Source organism: Sturnus vulgaris, chromosome 1, assembly GCF_052056855.1.
Source record: "Sturnus vulgaris isolate bStuVul1 chromosome 1, bStuVul1.hap1, whole genome shotgun sequence".
In the NCBI taxonomy this organism is placed as follows: Eukaryota; Metazoa; Chordata; class Aves; order Passeriformes; family Sturnidae; genus Sturnus; species Sturnus vulgaris.
This window is the reverse complement of record NC_142243.1, coordinates 156,088,900-156,110,060: the sequence shown is the minus strand read 5'-3', so window position 1 is coordinate 156,110,060 and position 21,161 is coordinate 156,088,900. Positions and strand designations below refer to the sequence as shown.

The 21,161-nt window shown below is 57.6% G+C and overlaps 2 protein-coding genes across 3 annotated transcripts in view; one reads left to right on the top strand and one right to left on the bottom strand.

Moving 5' to 3' along the window:
- Window positions 1–13,188, top strand: part of LOC106864324 (cleavage and polyadenylation specificity factor subunit 1) — a 40,533-nt gene extending 27,345 nt beyond the window's left edge. The window contains exons 25-38 of one of the 2 annotated variants that reach the window (XM_088180692.1): window positions 1,024–1,176; window positions 1,953–2,069; window positions 3,057–3,147; window positions 3,775–3,859; window positions 4,582–4,723; window positions 5,725–5,877; window positions 7,980–8,156; window positions 9,365–9,431; window positions 10,583–10,630; window positions 10,736–10,891; window positions 11,835–11,964; window positions 12,319–12,457; window positions 12,867–12,947; window positions 12,981–13,188. In XM_088180692.1, the coding sequence (XP_088036818.1) occupies window positions 1,024–1,176; window positions 1,953–2,069; window positions 3,057–3,147; window positions 3,775–3,859; window positions 4,582–4,723; window positions 5,725–5,877; window positions 7,980–8,156; window positions 9,365–9,431; window positions 10,583–10,630; window positions 10,736–10,891; window positions 11,835–11,964; window positions 12,319–12,457; window positions 12,867–12,914 (1,506 nt within the window). In that variant the 3' untranslated portion in view covers window positions 12,915–12,947; window positions 12,981–13,188. Of the gene's footprint in view, window positions 1–1,023; window positions 1,177–1,952; window positions 2,070–3,056; window positions 3,148–3,774; window positions 3,860–4,581; window positions 4,724–5,724; window positions 5,878–7,979; window positions 8,157–9,364; window positions 9,432–10,582; window positions 10,631–10,735; window positions 10,892–11,834; window positions 11,965–12,318; window positions 12,458–12,866 lie in introns of both variants that reach the window. The other variant, XM_088180687.1, reaches the window with a different exon arrangement.
- Window positions 13,189–15,074: 1,886 nt separating this feature from the next.
- ADCK5 (aarF domain containing kinase 5) lies at window positions 15,075–20,711 on the bottom strand (the record flags this gene model as incomplete). The annotated part of the gene is given in 5 exon segments (XM_088180702.1): window positions 15,075–15,234; window positions 15,589–15,690; window positions 17,598–17,901; window positions 18,834–18,925; window positions 20,633–20,711. Coding segments are annotated over 5 exon segments (683 nt in total), but the record flags the coding sequence as incomplete, so codon positions are not given.
- Between the last annotated feature and the right edge of the window lie 450 nt (window positions 20,712–21,161).

Below are 21,161 nucleotides of genomic sequence, written 5' to 3'. Positions count from 1 at the left end.
GGAAACCCCAAAACCAGGCAGGGAACCCAAATCTATGGGGGGGGATCTAGGGAGGGACCCCAAAACTGGGCAAGGACCCCAAATCTCTGGGGGAGATCTCAAATCTATGGGAGGAGATCCTGAATCTATGGGGAGGATCCCAAATCTATGGGGGGTCCTGAGAGGGACCCCAAAACCAGGCAGGGACCCCGAATCTATGGGGGGGATCCCAAATCTATGGGAGGAGATCCTAAATCTATGGGGAGGATTCCAAACCTAGAGGAGGATCCTAAATCTATGGGGGAGATCCCAAATGCATGGAGGAGAGACCCCAAAACCGGGCAGGGACCCCAAAACCAGACAGGGACCCCAAAACCGGGCAGGGACCCCAAAAACAGACAGGGATCCCAAATCTATGGGGAGAGAGCTGGGGAGGGGCCCCAAAACTGGGCAGGGATGCCAAATCTCTGGGGGAGATCCTAAATCTGTGGGGAGGATCCCAAATCTATGGGGGGTCCTGAGAGGGACCCCAAAACCGGGCAGAGACCCCAAAGTTATGGGGGAGAGCTGGGGGACACCCCAAAACCAGACAGGGACCCCAAAGTTATGGGGAGGGACCCCAAACCTATCGAGGGGGACCCCAAACTGGGCAGGGACCCCAAATCTATGGGGTGAGAGCTGGGGGGGGGAATCTCCAAAACTGGGCAGGGGCCCCAAATCTATGGGGGGGGATCTGGGGAGAGACCCCAAAACCGAGCAGGGACCTGTCCCAGGTGTTCACCTGCAGCCCCTCCCCTCACTGGGTGCTGCTGTTTGGGGTTTTTGGGTGTCCCTGCCCCATTCCCAGGTGTCCCTCACCTGTCCCAGGTGTCCCTCACCTGTCCCAGGTGTTCACCTGCAGCCCCCTCCCCTCACTGGGTGCTGCTGACAGCTCGGGGCGCTCTGAGTGCCCCATACCTGGGGGTGTCCCTGTCCCTATTCCTGCCTTCAGGTACCCCCCAGGTGTCCCTCACCTGTCCCCTCACCTGTCCCTCACCTGTCCAGGTGTTCATCTGCGGCCCCTCCCCTCACTGGATGCTGCTGACAGGTCGGGGGGCTCTGAGGCTGCACCCGATGGGCATCGACGGCCCCGTGGAATCCTTCGCACCTTTCCACAACGTCAACTGCCCCAAGGGCTTCCTGTACTTCAACCGCCAGGTGAGCACACCTGGGCACACCTGAGCACACCTGGGGAGGGTCTGAACTGCCCCAAGGGCTTCCTGTACTTCAACCGCCAGGTGAGCACACCTGGGCACACCTGAGCACACCTGGGGAGGGTCTGAACTGCCCCAAGGGCTTCCTGTACTTCAACCGCCAGGTGAGCGCACCTGGGCACACCTGGGGAGGGTCTGAACTGCCCCAAGGGCTTCCTGTACTTCAACCGCCAGGTGAGCGCACCTGGGCACACCTGGGGGGGCACCTGAACTGCCCCAAGGGCTTCCTGTACTTCAACCGCCAGGTGAGCACACCTGGGCACACCTGGGGGGTACCTGACCCAATTTTGGGGGTCTTTTCGGGTCAGGGTGAGCTCAGGATCAGTGTCCTCACCTGTACCTGTCCTGTGACACACCTGAGCCATTTTGGGATGTTTTGGGTTCAGGGTGAGCTCAGGATCAGTGTCCTCACCTGTACCTGTCCTGTGACACACCTGAGCCATTTTGGGATGTTTTGGGTTCAGGGTGAGCTCAGGATCAGTGTCCTCACCTGTCTGTACCTGTCCTGTGACACACCTGAGCCATTTTGGGATGTTTTGGGTTCAGGGTGAGCTCAGGATCAGTGTCCTCACCTGTCTGTACCTGTCCTGTGACACACCTGAGCCATTTTGGGATTATTTTGGGTCAGGGTGAGCTCAGGATCAGTGTCCTCACCTGTCTGTACCTGTCCTGTGACACACCTGAGCCATTTTGGGGTAATTTTGGGATATTTTGGGTCAGGGTGAGCTCAGGATCAGTGTCCTCCCCGCTTACCTGTCCTACGACGCTCCCTGGCCCGTGAGGAAGATCCCCCTGCGCTGCACCGCTCACTACGTCGCCTACCACGTGGAATCCAAGGTGGGCGGGGCCGGGGGCACACCTGGGCACACCTGGGACGCACCTGAGCACACCCGGGCATGCCAAGAAAACACCTGGGTACACTCAGAACATAACTGGGCACACCTGGGCATGCCAAGAAAACACCTGGGACACACCTGAGCACACCCAGGCAGGCCAAGAATACACCTGGGACACACCTGAGCACACCTGGGCATGCCAAGAACTCACCTGGGCACATCCAAGAAACACCTGGGCCCACCCAAGATGTACCTGGGCATGCCAAGAAAACACCTGGGCACACTCAGAACATACCTGGACACACCTGGGACACACCTGAGCACACCCGGGCAGGCCAAGAACGCACCTGGGCACACCTGGGATACACCTGGGCATGCCAAGAACTCACCTGGGCACATCCAAGAAACACCTGGGCCCACCCAAGATGTACCTGGGCATGCCAAGAAAACACCTGGGCACACTCAGAACATACCTGGACACACCTGGGACACACCTGAGCACACCTGGGTATGCCAAGAACATGCCTGGTCATGCCTGAGGATACCCAGGACACACCTGGGCACACCCAGGACACAGCCAGGGGACACCTGGGCATACCAAGAACACACCTGAGCATGCCTGGGGATACCCGGGACACACCTGGGCACACCCAGGATACACTCAGAACACACCTGGGCATGCCAGGAACACACCTGGGCACAGCCATGGCACACCTAGGCATGCCAAGAACACACCTGTGCATATCCAGAACATACCTGGACGCACTCAGAACACACCTGGGCCATGCCCAGAACTCACCTGGTGTAGGCAGTGGCCGCTTGGGAAGGGCTGGGGGGATCTTGGGGGGTCCCAGGTGATGTTGGGGGGGGTCCTGGGGAGTCCCAGGTGATGCTGGGGGGTCTCAGGTGATGTTGGGGGGTCCTGGGGTTTCCCAGGGAGTCTTGGGGGGGGTCTCTCAGGTGTGTCCCCCCCTCCCCCCCCCCCCAGGTGTACGCGGTGGCCACGAGCTCCCCCCACCCCTGCACGAGAATCCCGCGCATGACGGGGGAGGAGAAAGAGTTCGAGAGCATCGAGAGAGGTGAGGGGAGGGACACACCTGGGGATACCTGGGACACACCTGGGGATACCTGGGACACACCTGGGACACACCTGGGGATACCTGGGACACACCTGGACACACCTGGGACACACCTGGGGACAGCTGGGACACACCTGGGGACACCCCCAAATCCCTCTGTGTCCCCCCCAAATCTTTGTGTCCCCCCATCCCAGTATCCCCCATCCCAGTTTCTCCAGTATTCCAGTATTCCCCATCCCAGTATCCCCAGTATCCCCAGTGTTCCCAATCCCAGTATCCCCAGTGTTCCCAGTATCCCCAGTCCCAGTATAACCAGTGTTCCCAGTATCCCCAGTGTCCCCAATCCCAGTGTCCCCAGTATCCCCAGTATTCCCAGTATCCCCACTATTCCCAGTGTTCCCAATCCCAGTATCCCCAGTATCCCCAGTATCCCCAGTGTCCCCAGTATCCCCAGTGTTCCCAGTATCCCCAGTGTTCCCAGTATCCCCAGTGTCCCCAGTATCCCCAGTGTCCCCAGTATCCCCAGTGTTCCCAGTATCCCCAGTATCCCCAGTATCCCCAGTGTTCCCAGTATTCCCAGTGTTCCCAGTGTCCCCAGTCCCTGACCCGTGTCCCCCCATCCCCCAGACGAGCGTTACGTGCCCCCCCAGCAGGAGGCTTTCAGCATCCAGCTCATCTCACCTGTCAGCTGGGAGGCCATTCCCAACACCAGGTGAGACCCCAGACCCCCAAATGTACCTGGGAAACCCCAAATGTACCTGGGAAACCCTGAAATGTACCTGGGAAACCCCAAATGTACCTGGGAAACCCCAAATGTACCTGGGAACCCCAAAATCCCAACCTCACCTGAGCTCACCTGGACCCCCAGGATGGTCCTGGAGAGGTCAGAGCCATCACCTGTATGGACTGGGTGTCCTTGGGGTGCCCACCTGGGCTCACCTGGGCTTACCTGAGCTTACCTGTGCCCACGTGAGCCCACCTGGTCTTCTCACCTGATGCCCACCTGTGCCAGGATCGCCCTGGAGGAGTGGGAACACGTCACCTGTATGGTGTGATGTGTCCTTGGGGCATCACCTGAGTCCTCTGGGGTGCCCCTGTGAACTCACCTGTGCCCACCTGTCCTTACCTGTGCCCACCTGGTCTCACCTGTCCTTACCTGTGGCAGGATTGCCCTGGAGGAGTGGAAACACGTCACCTGTGTGAAGGAATGGGGCATCACCTGAGCCCCCTGGGGTGCCTCCCTGAGCTCACCTGTGCCCACCTGTCCTTACCTGTACTCACCTGAGCTCACCTGTGCCCAAGATTTCCCTATAGGAGTTAACACACGTCACCTGTATGATGTGATGTGTCCTTGGGGCATCACCTGAGCCCCCTGGGGTGCCCCCCTGAGCTCACCTGTTCCCACCTGAGCTCACCTGTCGTTACCTGTGGCAGGATCGCCCTGGAGGAGTGGGAACACGTCACCTGTATGAAGACGGTGTCGCTGCGCTCTGAGGAGACGGTGTCGGGCCTCAAGGGCTACGTGGCCGTGGGCACCTGCCTGATGCAGGGAGAGGAGGTCACCTGTCGGGGCAGGGTACGTACCTGGGCACACCTGGGGAGTACCTGGGCACACCTGGGGAACACCTGGACACACCTGGGAAACATCTGGGGGCACACCTGGCTGATGCAGGGAGAGGAGGTCACCTGTCGGGGCAGGGTACGTACCTGGGCACACCTGGGGAACACCTGGACACACCTGGGAAACATCTGGGGGCACACCTGGCTGATGCAGGGAGAGGAGGTCACCTGTCGGGGCAGGGTACGTACCTGGGCACACCTGGGGAACACCTGGACACACCTGGGGAACACCTGGGCACACCTGGGGCGCTTGGTCTGAGGATCCTGGAGACACCTTTGAGACACTCATGGGGCTCTAAAGTTGGCACCTGGAGGTGCCAGGACACACCTGGGGAGTGCAGGACACACCTGTGCAGCCCCTCACTCACCTGTGCAGCCTCTCACTCACCTGTGCCGTCCCTCACTCACCTGTGCCCTCACTCACCTGTGCAGTCCCTCACTCACCTGTGCCGTCGCTCACCTGTGCCGTCCCTCACTCACCTGTGCCCTCACTCACCTGTGCCGTCCTCACTCACCTGTTCCCTCACTCACCTGTGCCGTCCCTCACTCACCTGTTCCCTCACTCACCTGTGCCGTCGCTCACCTGTGCCCTCACTCACCTGTGTCCTCACTCACCTGTGCCGTCCTCACTCACCTGTGCCCTCACTCACCTGTGCCCTCACTCACCTGTGCCGTCCTCACTCACCTGTTCCCTCACTCACCTGTGCCGTCCCTCACTCACCTGTGTCCTCACTCACCTGTGCCGTTGCTCACCTGTGCAGTCCCTCACTCACCTGTGCCGTCGCTCACCTGTACAGTCACTCACCTGTGCAGCCCCACATTCACTTGTGTCTATCCTACACTCACCTGTGCAGTCCCTCACTCACCTGTGCAGTCCCTCACTCACCTATGGGGATATCTGACGACACACCTGTTCCGTCCCTCACTCACCTGTGCCGTCGCTCACCTGTGTGGCAGATCCTGATCCTGGACGTGATCGAGGTGGTTCCGGAGCCGGGGCAGCCGCTGACCAAGAACAAGTTCAAGGTTCTGTACGAGAAGGAGCAGAAGGGGCCCGTGACGGCCCTGTGCCACTGCCACGGCTACCTGGTGTCTGCCATCGGCCAGAAGGTACACCTGGGCACACCTGGGTACTCACCTGTGCCACTGCCACGGCTACCTGGTGTCTGCCATCGGCCAGAAGGTACACCTGGGCACACCTGGGTACTCACCTGTGCCACTGCCACGGCTACCTGGTGTCTGCCATCGGCCAGAAGGTACACCTGGGCACACCTGGGCACACCTGGGTACTCACCTGGGTACACCTGGGCACACCTGGGTACTCACCTGTGCCACTGCCACGGCTATCTGGTGTCTGCCATCGGCCAGAAGGTACACCTGGGCACACCTGGGTACTCACCTGGGCACACCTGGGCACACCTGGGTACACCTGGGTACTCACCTGGACACACCTGGGTACACCTGGGTACTCACCTGGGTACACCTGGGCACACCTGGGTACTCACCTGGGCCACTGCCATGGCTACCTGGTGTCTGCCATCGGCCAGAAGGTACACCTGGGCACACCTGGGCACACCTGGGCACACCTGGGTACACCTGGGTACTCACCTGTGCCACTGCCACGGCTACCTGGTGTCTGCCATCGGCCAGAAGGTACACCTGGGCACACCTGGGTACACCTGGGTTCACCTGGGTACACCTGGGCACACCTGGGTACTCACCTGTGCCACTGCCACGGCTACCTGGTGTCTGCCATCGGCCAGAAGGTACACCTGGGCACACCTGGGCACACCTGGGTACACCTGGGTACTCACCTGTGCCACTGCCACGGCTACCTGGTGTCTGCCATCGGCCAGAAGGTACACCTGGGCACACCTGGGTACACCTGGGCACACCTGGGTACACCTGGGTACTCACCTGGGCACACCTGGGCACACCTGGGTACTCACCTGTGCCACTGCCACGGCTACCTGGTGTCTGCCATCGGCCAGAAGGTACACCTGGGCACACCTGGGTACACCTGGGTTCACCTGGGTGCACACCTGGGTACACCTGGGTACTCACCTGGGTACACCTGGGTACACCTGGGTACACCTGGGCACACCTGGGTGCACACCTGGGCACACCTGGGTACACCTGGGTACTCACCTGGGTACACCTGGGCACACCTGGGCACACCTGGGTACTCACCTGGGCACACCTGGGTACTCACCTGTGCCACTGCCACGGCTACCTGGTGTCTGCCATCGGCCAAAAGGTACACCTGGGTGCACACCTGGGCACACCTGGGTACACCTGAGTACACCTGGGCACACCTGGGTACACCTGGGTACACCTGGGCACACCTGGGTGCACACCTGGGCACACCTGGGTACACCTGGGTACACCTGGGCACACCTGGGTACTCACCTGGGCACACCTGGGTACACACCTGGGTACACCTGGGCACACCTGGGTACACCTGGGCACACCTGGGCACACCTGAGGGGAGCCCACGGTGCCATTGAGGCGTCCCTGTGTCCCCCTCAGATCCTCCTGTGGAGCTGAAGGCCAACGAGCCAACCTTGGTGGCCACTCAACGTTCATTGGGTTTGGGTTGAGGTGGCCAATAGGGAGATGACAGTGGCCACCAAGGAGGTGTCAGTGGCCACCCAGGAGGTGTCACTGGCCACCATGGTCACCTCGTGGTGTCCCCCCAGATCTTCCTGTGGAGCCTGAAGGACAACGAGCCAACCTTGGTGGCCACTCAACATCAGTTGAGTTTGTGTTGAGGTGGCCAATAGGGAGATGTCAGGGGCCACCAGGGAGGTGTCAGTGGCCACCAAGGGGATGTCAGGGGCCACCAAGGAGGTGTCAATGGCCACCAGTGTGACCTCGGGGTGTCCCCTCAGATCCTCCTGTGGAGCCTGAAGGCCAACGAGCCAACCTTGGTGGCCACTCAACGTTCATTGGGTTTGGGTTGAGGTGGCCAATAGGGAGATGACAATGGCCACCAAGGAGGTGTCAGTGGCCACCAAGGAGGTGTCAATGGCCACCAGTGTGACCTCAGGGTGTCCCCTCAGATCTTTCTGTGGAGCCTGAAGGACAACGAGCCAACCTTGGTGGCCACTCAACATCAGTTGAGTTTGTATTGAGGTGGCCACCAAGGGGATGTCAGTGGCCACCAAGGAGGCGTCAGTGGCCACCAGTGTGACCTCGGTGTGTCCCCCCAGATCTTCCTGTGGAGCCTGAAGGACAACGAGCTGACGGGGATGGCGTTCATCGACACGCAGCTCTACATCCACCAGATGATCAGCGTCAAGAGCTTCATCCTGGCCGCCGACCTCATGAAGAGCATCTCGCTGCTGCGCTACCAGGAGGAGAGCAAGACGCTGTCCCTCGTCAGCCGGGTGCGCCCTTTGGGCTACCGGATTGGCCTCGGGGCTACTAAACTCTTTATGGGGCTACCGGATCGGCCTCGGGGCTACCAGACTCACATGGGGCTACTAAACCCCCATGGGGCTACCAGACTCCTCATAGGGCTACTAAACCGGCCTCGGGGCTACCAAACTCACATGGGGCTACCGAACTCCTCATGGGGCTACTAAACCCCCATGGGGCTACTAAACCGGGCTTGGGGCTACCAGACTCACATGGGGCTACTAAACCAGGCTTGGGGCTACCAAACTCACATGGGGCTACCGAACTCCTTATGGGGCTACCAAACTTCTCATGGGGCTACTAAACTCCTTATGGGGCTACTAAACCCCCATGGGGCTACTAAACCAGATTTGGGGCTACCAAACTCCTCATAGGGCTACTAAACCAGCCTCAGGGCTACCAGACTCACATGGGGCTACCAGACTGGCCTCGGGGCTACCAGACTCCTTATGGGGCTACCAAACTGGGCTTGGGGCTACCAAACTCCTCATGGGGCTACTAAATCCTTATGGGGCTACTAAACTGGGCTTGGGGCTACCAAACTCCTCATGGGGCTACCAGACTGGCCTCAGGGCTACCAAACTCACATGGGGCTACTAAACCCCCATGGGGCTACCAAATTGGCCTTGGGGCCACCAAATTCCCCACATGGCCACCAAACCCTCACGGGGCCACCTGAGCTACCCTGGGGCCCCCAAACCTGCCTTGGGCCACCAAAGTCCCCATGGGGCCTGGAGGACACCTGAGGGTTCCAGGGAACACCTGGGGGTCACCTGAGGGTCTTGGGTGTCACCTGAAGGTTCCAGGAGACACCTGAGGGACACTCGGGGCTCTTGGGGGATGCCCAGGTGCCACCCCCGGTGCCAGGGTGTTGACGGTGACAAGCGACAGGTGACAGTCACAGTGACAGGTGATGGTGACAGGTGACATGGTGACAGGTGACAGTGACAGGTCACAATGACAGTGACAGTGATAGTCACAGTGACAGGTGACAGTGATGGTGACAGGTGACAGTCACAGTGACAGGTGATGGTGACAGGTGACACGGTGACAGTGACAGGTGACAGGTGATGGCGACAGTCACAGGTGACAGTCACAGGTGACAGTGACAGTCACAGTGACAGGTGACAGTGACAGGTGACGGTGACAGGTGACGGTGACAGGTGTGTCCCGGCAGGACGCGAAGCCGCTGGAGGTTTACAGCGTGGATTTCATGGTGGACGGCACCCAGCTGGGATTCCTGGGTACGGACACGGCCCCGGGCCGGGGGGGGGGGATGAGTTTGGTAAAGGTTGGGGTGGGGTTGGTTGAGTTGGGTTTGGTTTGGGTTGGGTTGGGTTTGGTTGGGTTGGGGTTGGGTTGGGTTGGGTTGGGTTTGGGTTGGGTTTGGTTGGGTTGGGTTTGGTTTGGTTGGGTTGGGTTTGGTTGGGTTGGGTTTGGTTTGGGTTGGGTTGGGTTGGGTTTGGGTTGGGCTGGGTTGGGTTGGGTTTGGGTTGGGTTGGGTTTGGTTGGGGTTGGGTTGGGTTGGGTTTGGTTGGGTTTGGTTGGGCTGGGTTTGGTTGGGTTTGGGTTGGGTTGGGTTTGGTTGGGGTTGGGTTTGGTTGGGTTTGGTTGGGGTTGGGTTGGGTTGGGTTTGGTTGGGTTTGGGTTGGGTTGGGGTTGGGTTGGGTTTGGTTTGGGTTGGGTTGGGGTTGGGTTGGGTTTGGGTTGGGTTGGGTTTGGGTTGGGTTGGGTTTGGTTGGGTTTGGGTTGGGTTGGGTTGGGTTGGGTTGGGTTTAGTTTAGTTTGGGTTGGGTTTGGGTGGTTTTTGCTGGGTTTGGTTGAGTTTGGTTCAATATTGGTGAGTTTAGTTGGGTTTGAGTTGGTTTTGGTTGAGTTTGGATTGGTTGAGTTGGGTTGGGTTTGGTTGGGTTGGGGTTTGGTTGGGTTTAGTTGGGGTTGGTTGAGTTGGGTTTGGGTTGGGTTGGGTTCACATGGATTTGGTTGGGTTTGGATGGATTTGGGATGGGTTGGGTTTAGTTGGATTTGGTTTAATTTGGGTTGGGTTTGGATGGATTTGGTTGGGTTTGGTCGAGTTTGGGTAAATTTGGGTAAATTTTGGTTTGGATTTGAGTTGAATTTGATTTGAATTTCGGTGAATTTTGGGTTGGATTTGTGTAAATTTGGGTTAAATTTGAGTGAATTCAGCTGAACTTGGGTAAATTTGGGTTGAATTTGGCTAAATTCGGATTGGATTTGTTTCCAATTTGGGGAATTTTGGGTAGAATTTGGGTAAATTCGGGTTGAATTTGGCTAAATTCAGATTGAATTTGTTTCCAATTCGGGTTGAATTTGGGTTGAATTTGCATAAATTTGCATCAATTTGGCTTCACTTCACCACCTCCCATCCCCGCAGTCTCCGACCGCGACCGCAACCTGCTGGTGTACATGTACCTGCCTGAAGGTGAGCGGGGCGGGGCCCGGCTGAGCCCAGGTGAGCCCAGGTGAGCTCAGGTGAGCTCAGGTGAGCCCAGGTGAGCCCAGGTGAGCCGTACCTGTCCCCCCCCAGCCAAGGAGTCGTTCGGGGGGCTGCGGCTGCTGCGCCGCGCCGATTTCCACGTGGGCGCCCACGTCAACACGTTCTGGCGAACGCCGTGCCGAGGGCACGCCGAGGGACCCAACCGGCGCTCCAGCACCTGGGAGAACAAACACATCACCTGGTTCGGTGAGGGACACACCTGGGGACACACCTGGGGACAGCTGGGGACAGGGACACACCTGGGAGAACAAACACATCACCTGGTTCGGTGAGGGACACACCTGGGGACACACCTGGGGACACACCTGGGGACAGGGGACACACCTGGGAGAACAAACACATCACCTGGTTCGGTGAGGGACACACCTGGGATACACCTGGGGACAGCTGGGGACAGGGACACACCTGGGAGAACAAACACATCACCTGGTTCGGTGAGGGACACACCTGGGACACACCTGGGGACACACCTGGGGACAGGGACACACGTGGGAGAACAAACACATCACCTGGTTCGGTGAGGGACACACCTGGGACACACCTGGGGACAGCTGGGGACAGGGACACACCTGGGGACAGGGACACACCTGGGGATACACCTGGGAGAACAAACACATCACCTGGTTCGGTGAGGGACACACCTGGGGACACACCTGGGGACAGGGACACACCTGGGGACACACCTGGATTTGGGGTGTCAGGATTTGGGGTGTCAGTCAGGGTTTGGGGTGTCAGGGTTTGGGGTGTCAGGGTTTGGGGTGTCAGGGTTGGGGTGTCGGGATTTGGGGTTTGGGGTGTCGGGTTTGGGATTTGGGGTTTGGGGTTTGGGGTTTGGGTGTCAGTCAGGATTTGGGGTGTCAGGATTTGGGGTTTGGGGTTTGGGGTTTGGGGTTTGGGGTGTCAGGGTTTGGGGTTTGGGGTGTCGGGTTTGGGGTTTGGGGTGTCAGTCAGGATTTGGGGTGTCGGGGTTTGGGGTGTCGGGATTGGGGTTTGGGGTTTGGGGTTTGGGGTGTCAGTCAGGATTTGGGGTGTCAGGGTTTGGGGTTTGGGGTTTGGGGTGTCAGGGTTTGGGGTTTTGGGTGTCGGGTTTGGGGTTTGGGGTGTCAGTCAGGATTTGGGGTCCCCGCAGCGACGCTGGACGGGGGCCTGGGGCTGCTGCTGCCGATGCAGGAGAAAACCTACAGGAGATTGCTGATGCTGCAGAACGCGCTGAGCTCCGCCCTGCCACACCTGGCCGGCCTCAACCCCCGCGCTTTCAGGTGAGCACACACCTGGAGCACACCTGGGGTACACCTGGAGTACGCCTGGATACACCTGTACACACCTGGGGTACACCTGTACACACCTGAGTTCCCTTACCTGTCCACCATATCTTGTCTCATCTGTCCTGTCCCTCACCTGTCTCACCTGTCCCATGTCTCACCTGTCCTCTGTCTCACCTGTCCCCATCCCTCATCTGTCCTATCCCTTACCTGTCTCACCTGTCCTACCTCTCACCTGTCCCCCACCTGTCTCACCTGTCCCTCACCTGTTCCATCTCTCACCTGTCCCATCTGTCTCACCTGTCCTGTCTCACCTGTCTTGTCTCACCTGTCGTGTCTCACCTGTCTCAGGTTGCTGCAGTCTGAGCGGCGCCTGTTGCAGAACGCCGTGCGCAACGTCCTGGACGGGGAACTGCTGGGCAGGTTCCTTTACCTGAGCGCCATGGAGAGGGGGGAGCTGGCCAAGAAAATCGGGACCACACCTGACATCGTGAGTCACACCTGGGACAGGTGTGGGGCTGGGACAGGTGTGAGACAGGGACAGGTGTGAGGGATAGGTGTGAGACAGGGACAGGTGTGGGGCTGGGACTGGTTTTGGCCAGGTGAGGTTTGGGACAGGTGAGATTCAGGACAAGTGAGGCTCAGGACAAGTATGAGGATTGGACAGGTGAGGTTCAGGCCAGGTGAGATTTGGCACCGGTGAGATTCGAGACAGGTGAGATTCAGGACAGGTGAGGTTCACACAGGTGTGGGGCTGCTTTGGATCAGATGAGGTTTTGGACAGGTGGGATTTGGGACAGGTGAAGTTTAAGCCAGGTAAGGTTTGGGCCAGGTGAGGTTTTGGACAGGTGAGATTTGGGCCAGGTGAGCTCCTGACCTCTCTCCCCTCCCCCCCACAGATCCTGGACGACCTCCTGGAGATCGATCGCGTCACCGCCCACTTCTGAGGGACCCCAAAATATCCCAAAATATCCCCAAAAGATCCCAAAATTCCACCCAAAAAATCCCCAAAATATCCCAAAATTCCACCCAAAAAATCCCCAAAATAAAAAAAAAAATCCCCAAAAAAATCCCCCGAAAAATCCCCAAAATTCCCCCCAAAACTCCCAAAATGCAAAAAAAAAAAAAAAAATCCAGAAAAATCCCCCAAAAAATCCCCAAATCCAAAAAAAAAATTCAAAAAAAAGTCCCCCAAAAAATCCCCAAAATTCCCCCAAATCCCCGTTTGTAATAAAACGCTGACTCAGCTCCGGTTTTGGGTTTATTTGGGGGGATTTTGGGGTTCACAGTGGTTTGGGGTTCACAGTGAATTTAGGGGAGGGGGTCGTGGGATTTTAGTTTTTGGGGGGATTTTTAGTGTTTTTTGGGATTTTTGGGTCATTTGGGGGGGGATTCTTTGGTGTTTTTTGGGATTTTTGGGTCATTTGGGGGGGGATTTTTGGTGGTTTTTGGGATTTTGGGGGATTTTTGGTGGGTTTTGGGGATTTTGGGGGGGATTTTTGTGGTTTTTGGTCATTTTTAGGGGGATTTTTGGTGTTTTGGGGGCGAGGTTCAGTTGGTTTTGGGGATTTTTTGGGGGGATTTTTGGGAGAAGGTTCAGTTCATTTTTTGGGATTTTTTTAAGGGGGTTTCAGATTTTTAGGGGGGATTTTTGGTGGATTTGGGGATTTTTTTTTTAGAGGGTTTCAGTTTATTTTGGGGGGATTTTTTGGGGGAGGTTCAGTTGATTTTTTGGGATTTTTGGGGGATTTTGGGGGGGTTCCAGGTGATTTTTGGGGATATTTTTGGGGTCTTTCAGTTTATTTTTTATGGGATTTTTAGTGGGTTTTTTTTTATTTTGGTGGTTTCCAGCTGTTGGGGGGGGGGTGGGTATTTGGGGTTGTTTCCAGCTGTTTCTCAGGTGATTGTCAGCGTTTCCAGCTGTTTCTCGGGGAATTTTCGGGCGGTTTTGGGGTTTCCAGCTGTTTCTCAGGTGCCTTTTAGCAGTTCCAGCTGTTTTTGGGGGGCGTTTCCAGCTGTTTTACAGATGTTTCCTGGCTGGTTTGGACTCGTTTTCAGGCGCCTTTTCAGCATTTCCAACCCATTTTGGGGCTGTTTCCAGATGTTTCTCACGTGCTTCCAGCTGTTTTTTCAGGGAATTTTTGGGTTTCCAGCTGTTTCTCTGGTGCTTCCCAGCTGTTTCCAGCTGTTTCTTGGGGTATTGTGGGCGTTTCCAGCTGTTCTCAGGTGTTCCCCAGGTGTGTTTCCAGCTGGGTTTTTGGTATTTTCTGGCATTCCCAGCTGTTGCCCAGGTGTTGCCAGCTGTTCTCTGGGATTTTGGGGGCTGGTTCCAGCTGTTTCCCAGCTGTTTTTCAGCTGATTGTCGGCATTTCCAGCTGTTTTTCAGGGAATTTGGGCAGTTTGGGGGGTTTCCAGCTGTTTCCAGCTGTTCCTCAGGTGTTTCTCACCTGTTCTCAGGTGATTTTTGGGGTCCCTTTGGGTTCTCCTGGACGGGTTTTGGGTCATTTCGAGCGTTTTTTGGGTATTCCAGCTGTTTCCAGCTGTTGTACAGATGTTTCCGACCATTTTTTTGGGGGGGGGGGGGTATTTCCGGGCATGTTCAGGTAATTTTGGGGCGTTTCCAGCTGTTTCTCGGATGATTGTCGGCACCTCCAGCTGTTTGTTCAGGGACCTTTGGGTGGTTTGGGGGCTTCCAGCTGTTTTTGGGGGGGTATTGTCGGTGGATCCAGCTGTTCTCAGGTGGATCCAGCTGTTCCTCAGGTGTGTCCAGGTGTTCCTCGGGTGTATCCAGCTGTTATTTGGGGGTATTTGGGGCGTATCCAGCTGTTGCTCAGGTGTATCCAGCTGTTCTCAGGTGTACCCAGCTGTTCTCAGGTGTACCCAGCTGTTGCTCAGGTGGATCCAGCTGTTGCTCAGGTGTACCCAGCTGTTCTCAGGTGTACCCAGCTGTTCTCAGGTGTATCCAGCTGTTGCTCAGGTGTACCCAGCTGTTCTCAGGTGTACCCAGCTGTTCTCAGGTGTACCCAGCTGTTCTCAGGTGGATCCAGCTGTTGCTCAGGTGTATCCAGGTGTTCCCAGCCGGTTTTATTTGGGGGGGGGGGGGGGGGGGGGGTGTGTGGTTCCGGGGGTTTCTGGCACTTCCGGTTTCTCTGGCGCCCCCCTCAGGCTCGCAGCACCTGCCGCAGGTGTTCCCCGAGGGGCAGCGCCCCCCAGCGGCTCAGCAGCCGCAGCGCGGCCTCGGCCAAACGGAAACGCAGCCACTCCAGCCTGGGGGGAGGGGACAGGTGAGCTCACCTGGGGGGATGGGCGCACCTGAGGGGGGTCACAGACACACCTGGGGACAGGTGAGCTCACCTGGGGGATGGGCGCACCTGAGAGGGGGGGTCACAGACACACCTGGGGGGAGGGGCACACCTAGGGGGATTACAGACACACCTGGGGACAGGTGAGCTCACCTGGGGGGAGGGGGCACACCTGGAGGGGGGGGGTCACAGACAGACCTGGGGGAGGGGCACATCTGGGGGATTACAGACACACCTGAGCCCCTCCCCCATACCTCAGCCCCTCACCTGAGCCCTTCCCCCACACCTGAGCCCCTCCCCCTCACCTGTGCCCCCTTACCTGAGGGCCAGCTCGAATTTGAGGCTCTCCCAGCCCAGGTGCAGCCGCTGCCTCAGGGACCCCCCGGGACCCCCCCGGAGGCGGCTCCAGCTGCGCACGGCGCTGTGGGGGAGGGGCGGGCTCACCTGGGGCTCACCTGGAGCTCACCTGGCTGTCCCAACACCCCTCCCCCATCCTCTCAAAACTCACCTGGGCATCCCCAAACCACCCAAATCCTGGCCAGGGATAGCCAGAGCTCACCTGAGCACACCTGAGCTCACCTGTGCACACACCTGTCAACACATTTGGTCACACCTGTGGGCTCACCTGTGAGGCCGTACCTGGCACAAGGAGCCCTCAGAGTGAGGTGGACAATGTGGACACCTGAGATTGGACACACACACCTGGCACACCTGTATGGCACACACCTGTGTGACACACACACACCTGTGACACACACACACACCTGTGTGACACACACACACACCTGTGTGACACACACACACACCTGTGACACACACACACCTGTGTGACACACACACACACCTGTGTGACACACACACCTGTGTGACACACACACAACCTGTGTGACACACACACACACACCTGTGTGACACACACACACACACCTGTGACACACACACACACACCTGTGTGACACACACACACACCTGTGTCACACACACACACACCTGTGACACACACACACACCTGTGACACACACGCACACACCTGTGTCACACACACACCTGTATCACACACACACACACCTGTGTGACACACACACACCTGTATCACACACACACACACACCTGTGACACACACACACACACCTGTGACACACACACACACCTGTGTGACACACACACACACACCTGTGTGACACACACACACACCTGTGTGACACACACACACACCTGTGTGACACACACACACCTGTGTGACACACACACACACACCTGTGACACACACACACACACCTGTATCACACACACACACACCTGTGTCACACACACACACCTGTGTGACACACACACACCTGTGACACACACACACACACCTGTGACACACACACACACACCTGTGACACACACACACACCTGTATCACACACACACACACCTGTGTGACACACACACACCTGTGTGACACACACACACCTGTGACACACACACACCTGTGACACACACACACACCTGTGTGACACACACACACCTGTGACACACACACACACCTGTATCACACACACACACACACCTGTGTGACACACACACACACACCTGTGACACACACACCTGTGTGACACACACACACACACCTGTGACACACACACCTGTGACACACACACACACCTGTGTCACACACACACACCTGTGTGACACACACACACCTGTGACACACACACACCTGTGACACACACACACACCTGTGTCACACACACACACCTGTGACACACACACTGACACACACACACACACCTGTGTGACACACACACACCTGTATCACACACACACACACCTGTGTGACACACACACACCTGTGACACACACACACACCTGTGTGACACACACACACACCTGGGTGACACACACACACACCTGTGTGACACACACACACCTGTGTGACACACACACACACCTGTGTGACACACACACCTGTGTGACACACACACACCTGTGTGACACACACACACACACCTGTGTGACACACACACACACACCTGTGACACACACACACACCTGTGTGACACACACACACACCTGTGTGACACACACACACACCTGTGACACACACACACACACCTGTGTGACACACACACACACCTGTGACACACACACACACCTGTATGACACACACACACACCTGTGTGACACACACACACACCTGTGACACACACACACACACCTGTGTGACACACACACACACCTGTGTGACACACACACACACCTGTATCACACACACACACACCTGTATCACACACACACACCTGTATCTCACACACACACCTGTGTGACACACACACGGTCTCACCTGCGGGCCATGATGCCGTATCTGTCGGCAGGTGCCCCCAGGGCGCCGTGCACGCTCCTCACGGTGTTGATGTTGCGGAAGACGAGCAGGAGGGGGCGGGGCAGCGCCCGCAGCACCTGCACGATGTGCGGGAATCGCTGCGCCGCCATGCTCTGCATGTAACCCCGCTCCTCCGCGCTCAGGTGACCCTCAGGTGAGCCCTGCAGGTGTGTGACCCCGCCCAGGTGAGCTCCCTGAGGGCCCAGCAGCTGCGAGCGGCGGCCCAGAGGGCGCTGCATCAGCATCTCCGAGAAGAGGAAATAATCTGCGGAACAGGTGAGAACAGGTAAGCGCAGGTAACGCCCAGGGAACCCTGAGGTAACCCCCAGGTAACTCCCAGGTGACCCCCAGGTCATTCCCAGGTAACCCTCAGGTAACTCCAGGTACCCAGAGCTGCATCAGCATCTCTGAGAGTAGGAAATAGTCTGGGAACAGGTGAGAACAGGTAAGCGCAGGTAACGCCCAGGGAACCCTCAGGTAACCCCCAGGTAACTCCAGGTGACCCCCAGGTCATTCCCAGGTAACCCCCAGGTAACTCCCAGGTAACCCCAGGTAACTCCAGGTACCCAGAGCTGCATCAGCATCTCTGAGAGTAGGAAATAGTCTGGGAACAGGTGAGAACAGGTAAGCACAGGTGACCCCAGATAATCCCCAGGTGACCCCAGGTAACCCAGGTACTCTCAGGTGACCCCCAAGGGCCACCGGGAATTTTGGGGTCCCAACCCCCCCAAATTTTGGGGTTCCCCCTCCCGCCCACACCTGGATTTGGGGGCTTTCCCATCCCCCCCACCCCCATTTTTGGGGTCCCCCCCGGATTTTGGGGTCCCATTTTCGGGGTCCCGTTCCCAATTTAGGGCCCATTTTCGGGGTCCCCCCTCACCCTGCACCCCGAGTTCGGCCGCCCTGTCTCTCATCCTCATTTTTGGGGTCCCATTTTGGGGTCCCATTTTTGGGGTCCCATCCCCATGTTTGGGGTCCCATCCCCATTTTTGGGGTCCCCCCTCACCCTGCAACCCCGAGTTCAGCCGCCCTGTCTCTCATCCCCATTTTTGGGGTCCCATCCCCATTTTTGGGGTCCCATCCCCATGTTTGGGGTCCGTTTTTGGGGTGCCCTCACCCTGCACCCCGAGTTCAGCCGCCCTGTCTCTCATCCCCATTTTTGGGGTCCCGTTCCCCATTTTTGGGGTCCCCCCTCACCCTGCACCCCGAGTTCGGCCGCCCTGTCTCTCATCCCGCCGTGGTCCCGCAGCACGATCGCTCTCCAGAGCCCGCACAGCGACACCCGCTCCCTGCGGGGGGGGCACAGGGGGATTTTGGGGACCCCAAAACTTTTGGGGACCCCCCCTGGAATTTGGGGACCCCCCCTGGAATTTGGGAAACCCCCCCCACACTCAATCCTTGCTGAGTTCTCCCCTGGTTTTGGGGACCACCCTCTTTTTTTGGGGACCCCCCCCCTCTTTTTTGGGATCTCCCCCCTTTTTGGGACCCCGCCTTTTTTGGGGGGACCCCCCTCTTTTTGGGGATCCCCCCTTTTTTGGATTTTCTCCCTTTTTTGGGACCCCCCCCTTTTTTTGGGGTTTCCCCCCCATTTTTTGGGGTCCTCCCCCCCATTTTTTGGGATTTTCTCCCCACTTTTTGGGGACCCCCCCCACCTTTTTAGGACTCCCCTTTTTTTGGGATCCCCCCTTTTTTTGGGATTCCCCCCCCCTTTTTTTGAGACCTCTCCCCATTTTTTGGGGACCCCCCCCCGCTTTTTTGGGGGACCCCCAATTTTGGAATTATCCCTTTTTTTGGGATCTCCCATTTTTTGGGGGATTCCCCCCTTTTTTGGGACCCCCAATTTTGGGATCCTCCCCCCTTTTTAGGGATCCCCCCTTTTTTTGGGATCCCCCCCCCTTTTTTTGGGGGTTACCCCCTTTTTTGGGTTCTTTCCCCCCCCCTCATTTTTTTGGGATTCCCTCTTGGTTTTGGGGTCCCTCTGGGAGTTTTGGGATTTTCCCCTCGGGGAATTTTGGGGTCCCCCCCGAGTGTTTTGGGTTCCTCTTGGGAGTTTTGGGGTCCCCCCAGGTTTTCTGGGTCCCCCCCTCCCGGTTTTGGGGTCCCCCCTCCCAATTTTTTGGGGGATTCCCCCATTCTGGGATTTCCCCCTTGGTTTTGGGGTCCCTCTGGGAGTTTTGGAGTTTCCCCCCTGGAATTTTGGGGTCCCCTCCGGGTGTTTTGGGGTCCCCTCCTGGATTTGGGGTTCCCCTGAGAGTTTTGGGGTCCTCCCGTGTTTTTTGGGGTTCCCCCCCCCCAATTTTTTTAGGGATTCCCCCATTCTGGGATTTCCCCCTTGGTTTTGGGACTTCCCCCCCGGGTATTTTGGGGTCCCCTCGAGTATTTTGGGGTCCCCCCCGATTTTGGGGTCCCTCCGGAATTTTGGGGTCCCCTGGGATTTTTTGGGGTCCCCCCTCCCAATTTTTGGGGGATTCCCCCATTCTGGGATTTCCCCCGTGGTTTTCGGGTCCCTCTGGGAATTTTGGGGTCCCCCGGTGTTTTTGGGGTCCCCCCGGTGTTTTTTGGGGTCCCCCGATGAATTTTGGGGTCCCCCCGTGTTTTTTGGGGTCCCCTGGTGTTTTTTGGGATCCCCCGGTGTTTTTTGGGGTCCCTCCGGTGTTTTTTGGGATCCCCCGGTGTTTTTTGGGGTCCCCCGGTGTTTTCTGGGATCCCCCCGTGTTTTTTGGGATCCCCCGGTGTTTTCTGGGGTCCCCCCGTGTTTTTTGGGGTCCCCTGGTGTTTTTTGGGGTCCCTCCGGGAATTTTGGGATCCCCCCGTGTTTTTTTGGGTCCCCCCGGTGTTTTTTGGGGTCCCCCCGTATGTAAATTTTGGGATCCCCCCGTGTTTTTTGGGATCCCCCGGTGTTTTCTGGAGTCCCCCCGTGTTTTTTGGGGTCCCCTGGTGTTTTCTGGGGTCCCCCGGTGTTTTTTGGGGTGCCCCCGATTTTGGGGTGCCCTCACCTCTCGCTCAGGGTCTCGTACAGGCCGTGGTCCAGCAGCACCAGCTGCGCTTTCCCATCGGGGCCTCGCTGCACCAGCACTGCCAAAAAAAACGCAATTTGGGGACCCCCCCTGGGTTTGGGGGACCCCCACCCCATTCTGGGGACCCCCCTGGATTTTGGGGGACCCTCCCCTGTCATTTTTTGGGGACCCCCCCCCATGAATTTTCCCCCATTCTCTTTGGAGACCCCTTTTTTTAGGGATTCTTTTTTTGGGATTCTCCTTTTTTTGGGGACCCCCCCTTTCTTTTTGGGGGACCCCCCCTGGGTTTGGGGGACCCCCACCCCATTTTGGGGACCCCCCTGGATTTTGGGGGACCCTCCCCTGTCATTTTTTGGCGACCCTTTCCATGAGTTTTCCTCCATTCTTTCTGGGGACCCCCCAATTTTAGGATTTTTTTCCACCCCGTTTTGGGATTTTTCTCCCCCAATTTTGGGATTTTTTTCCCCCCAATTTTGGGATTTTTTTCCCCCAGTTTTGGATTTTTTTA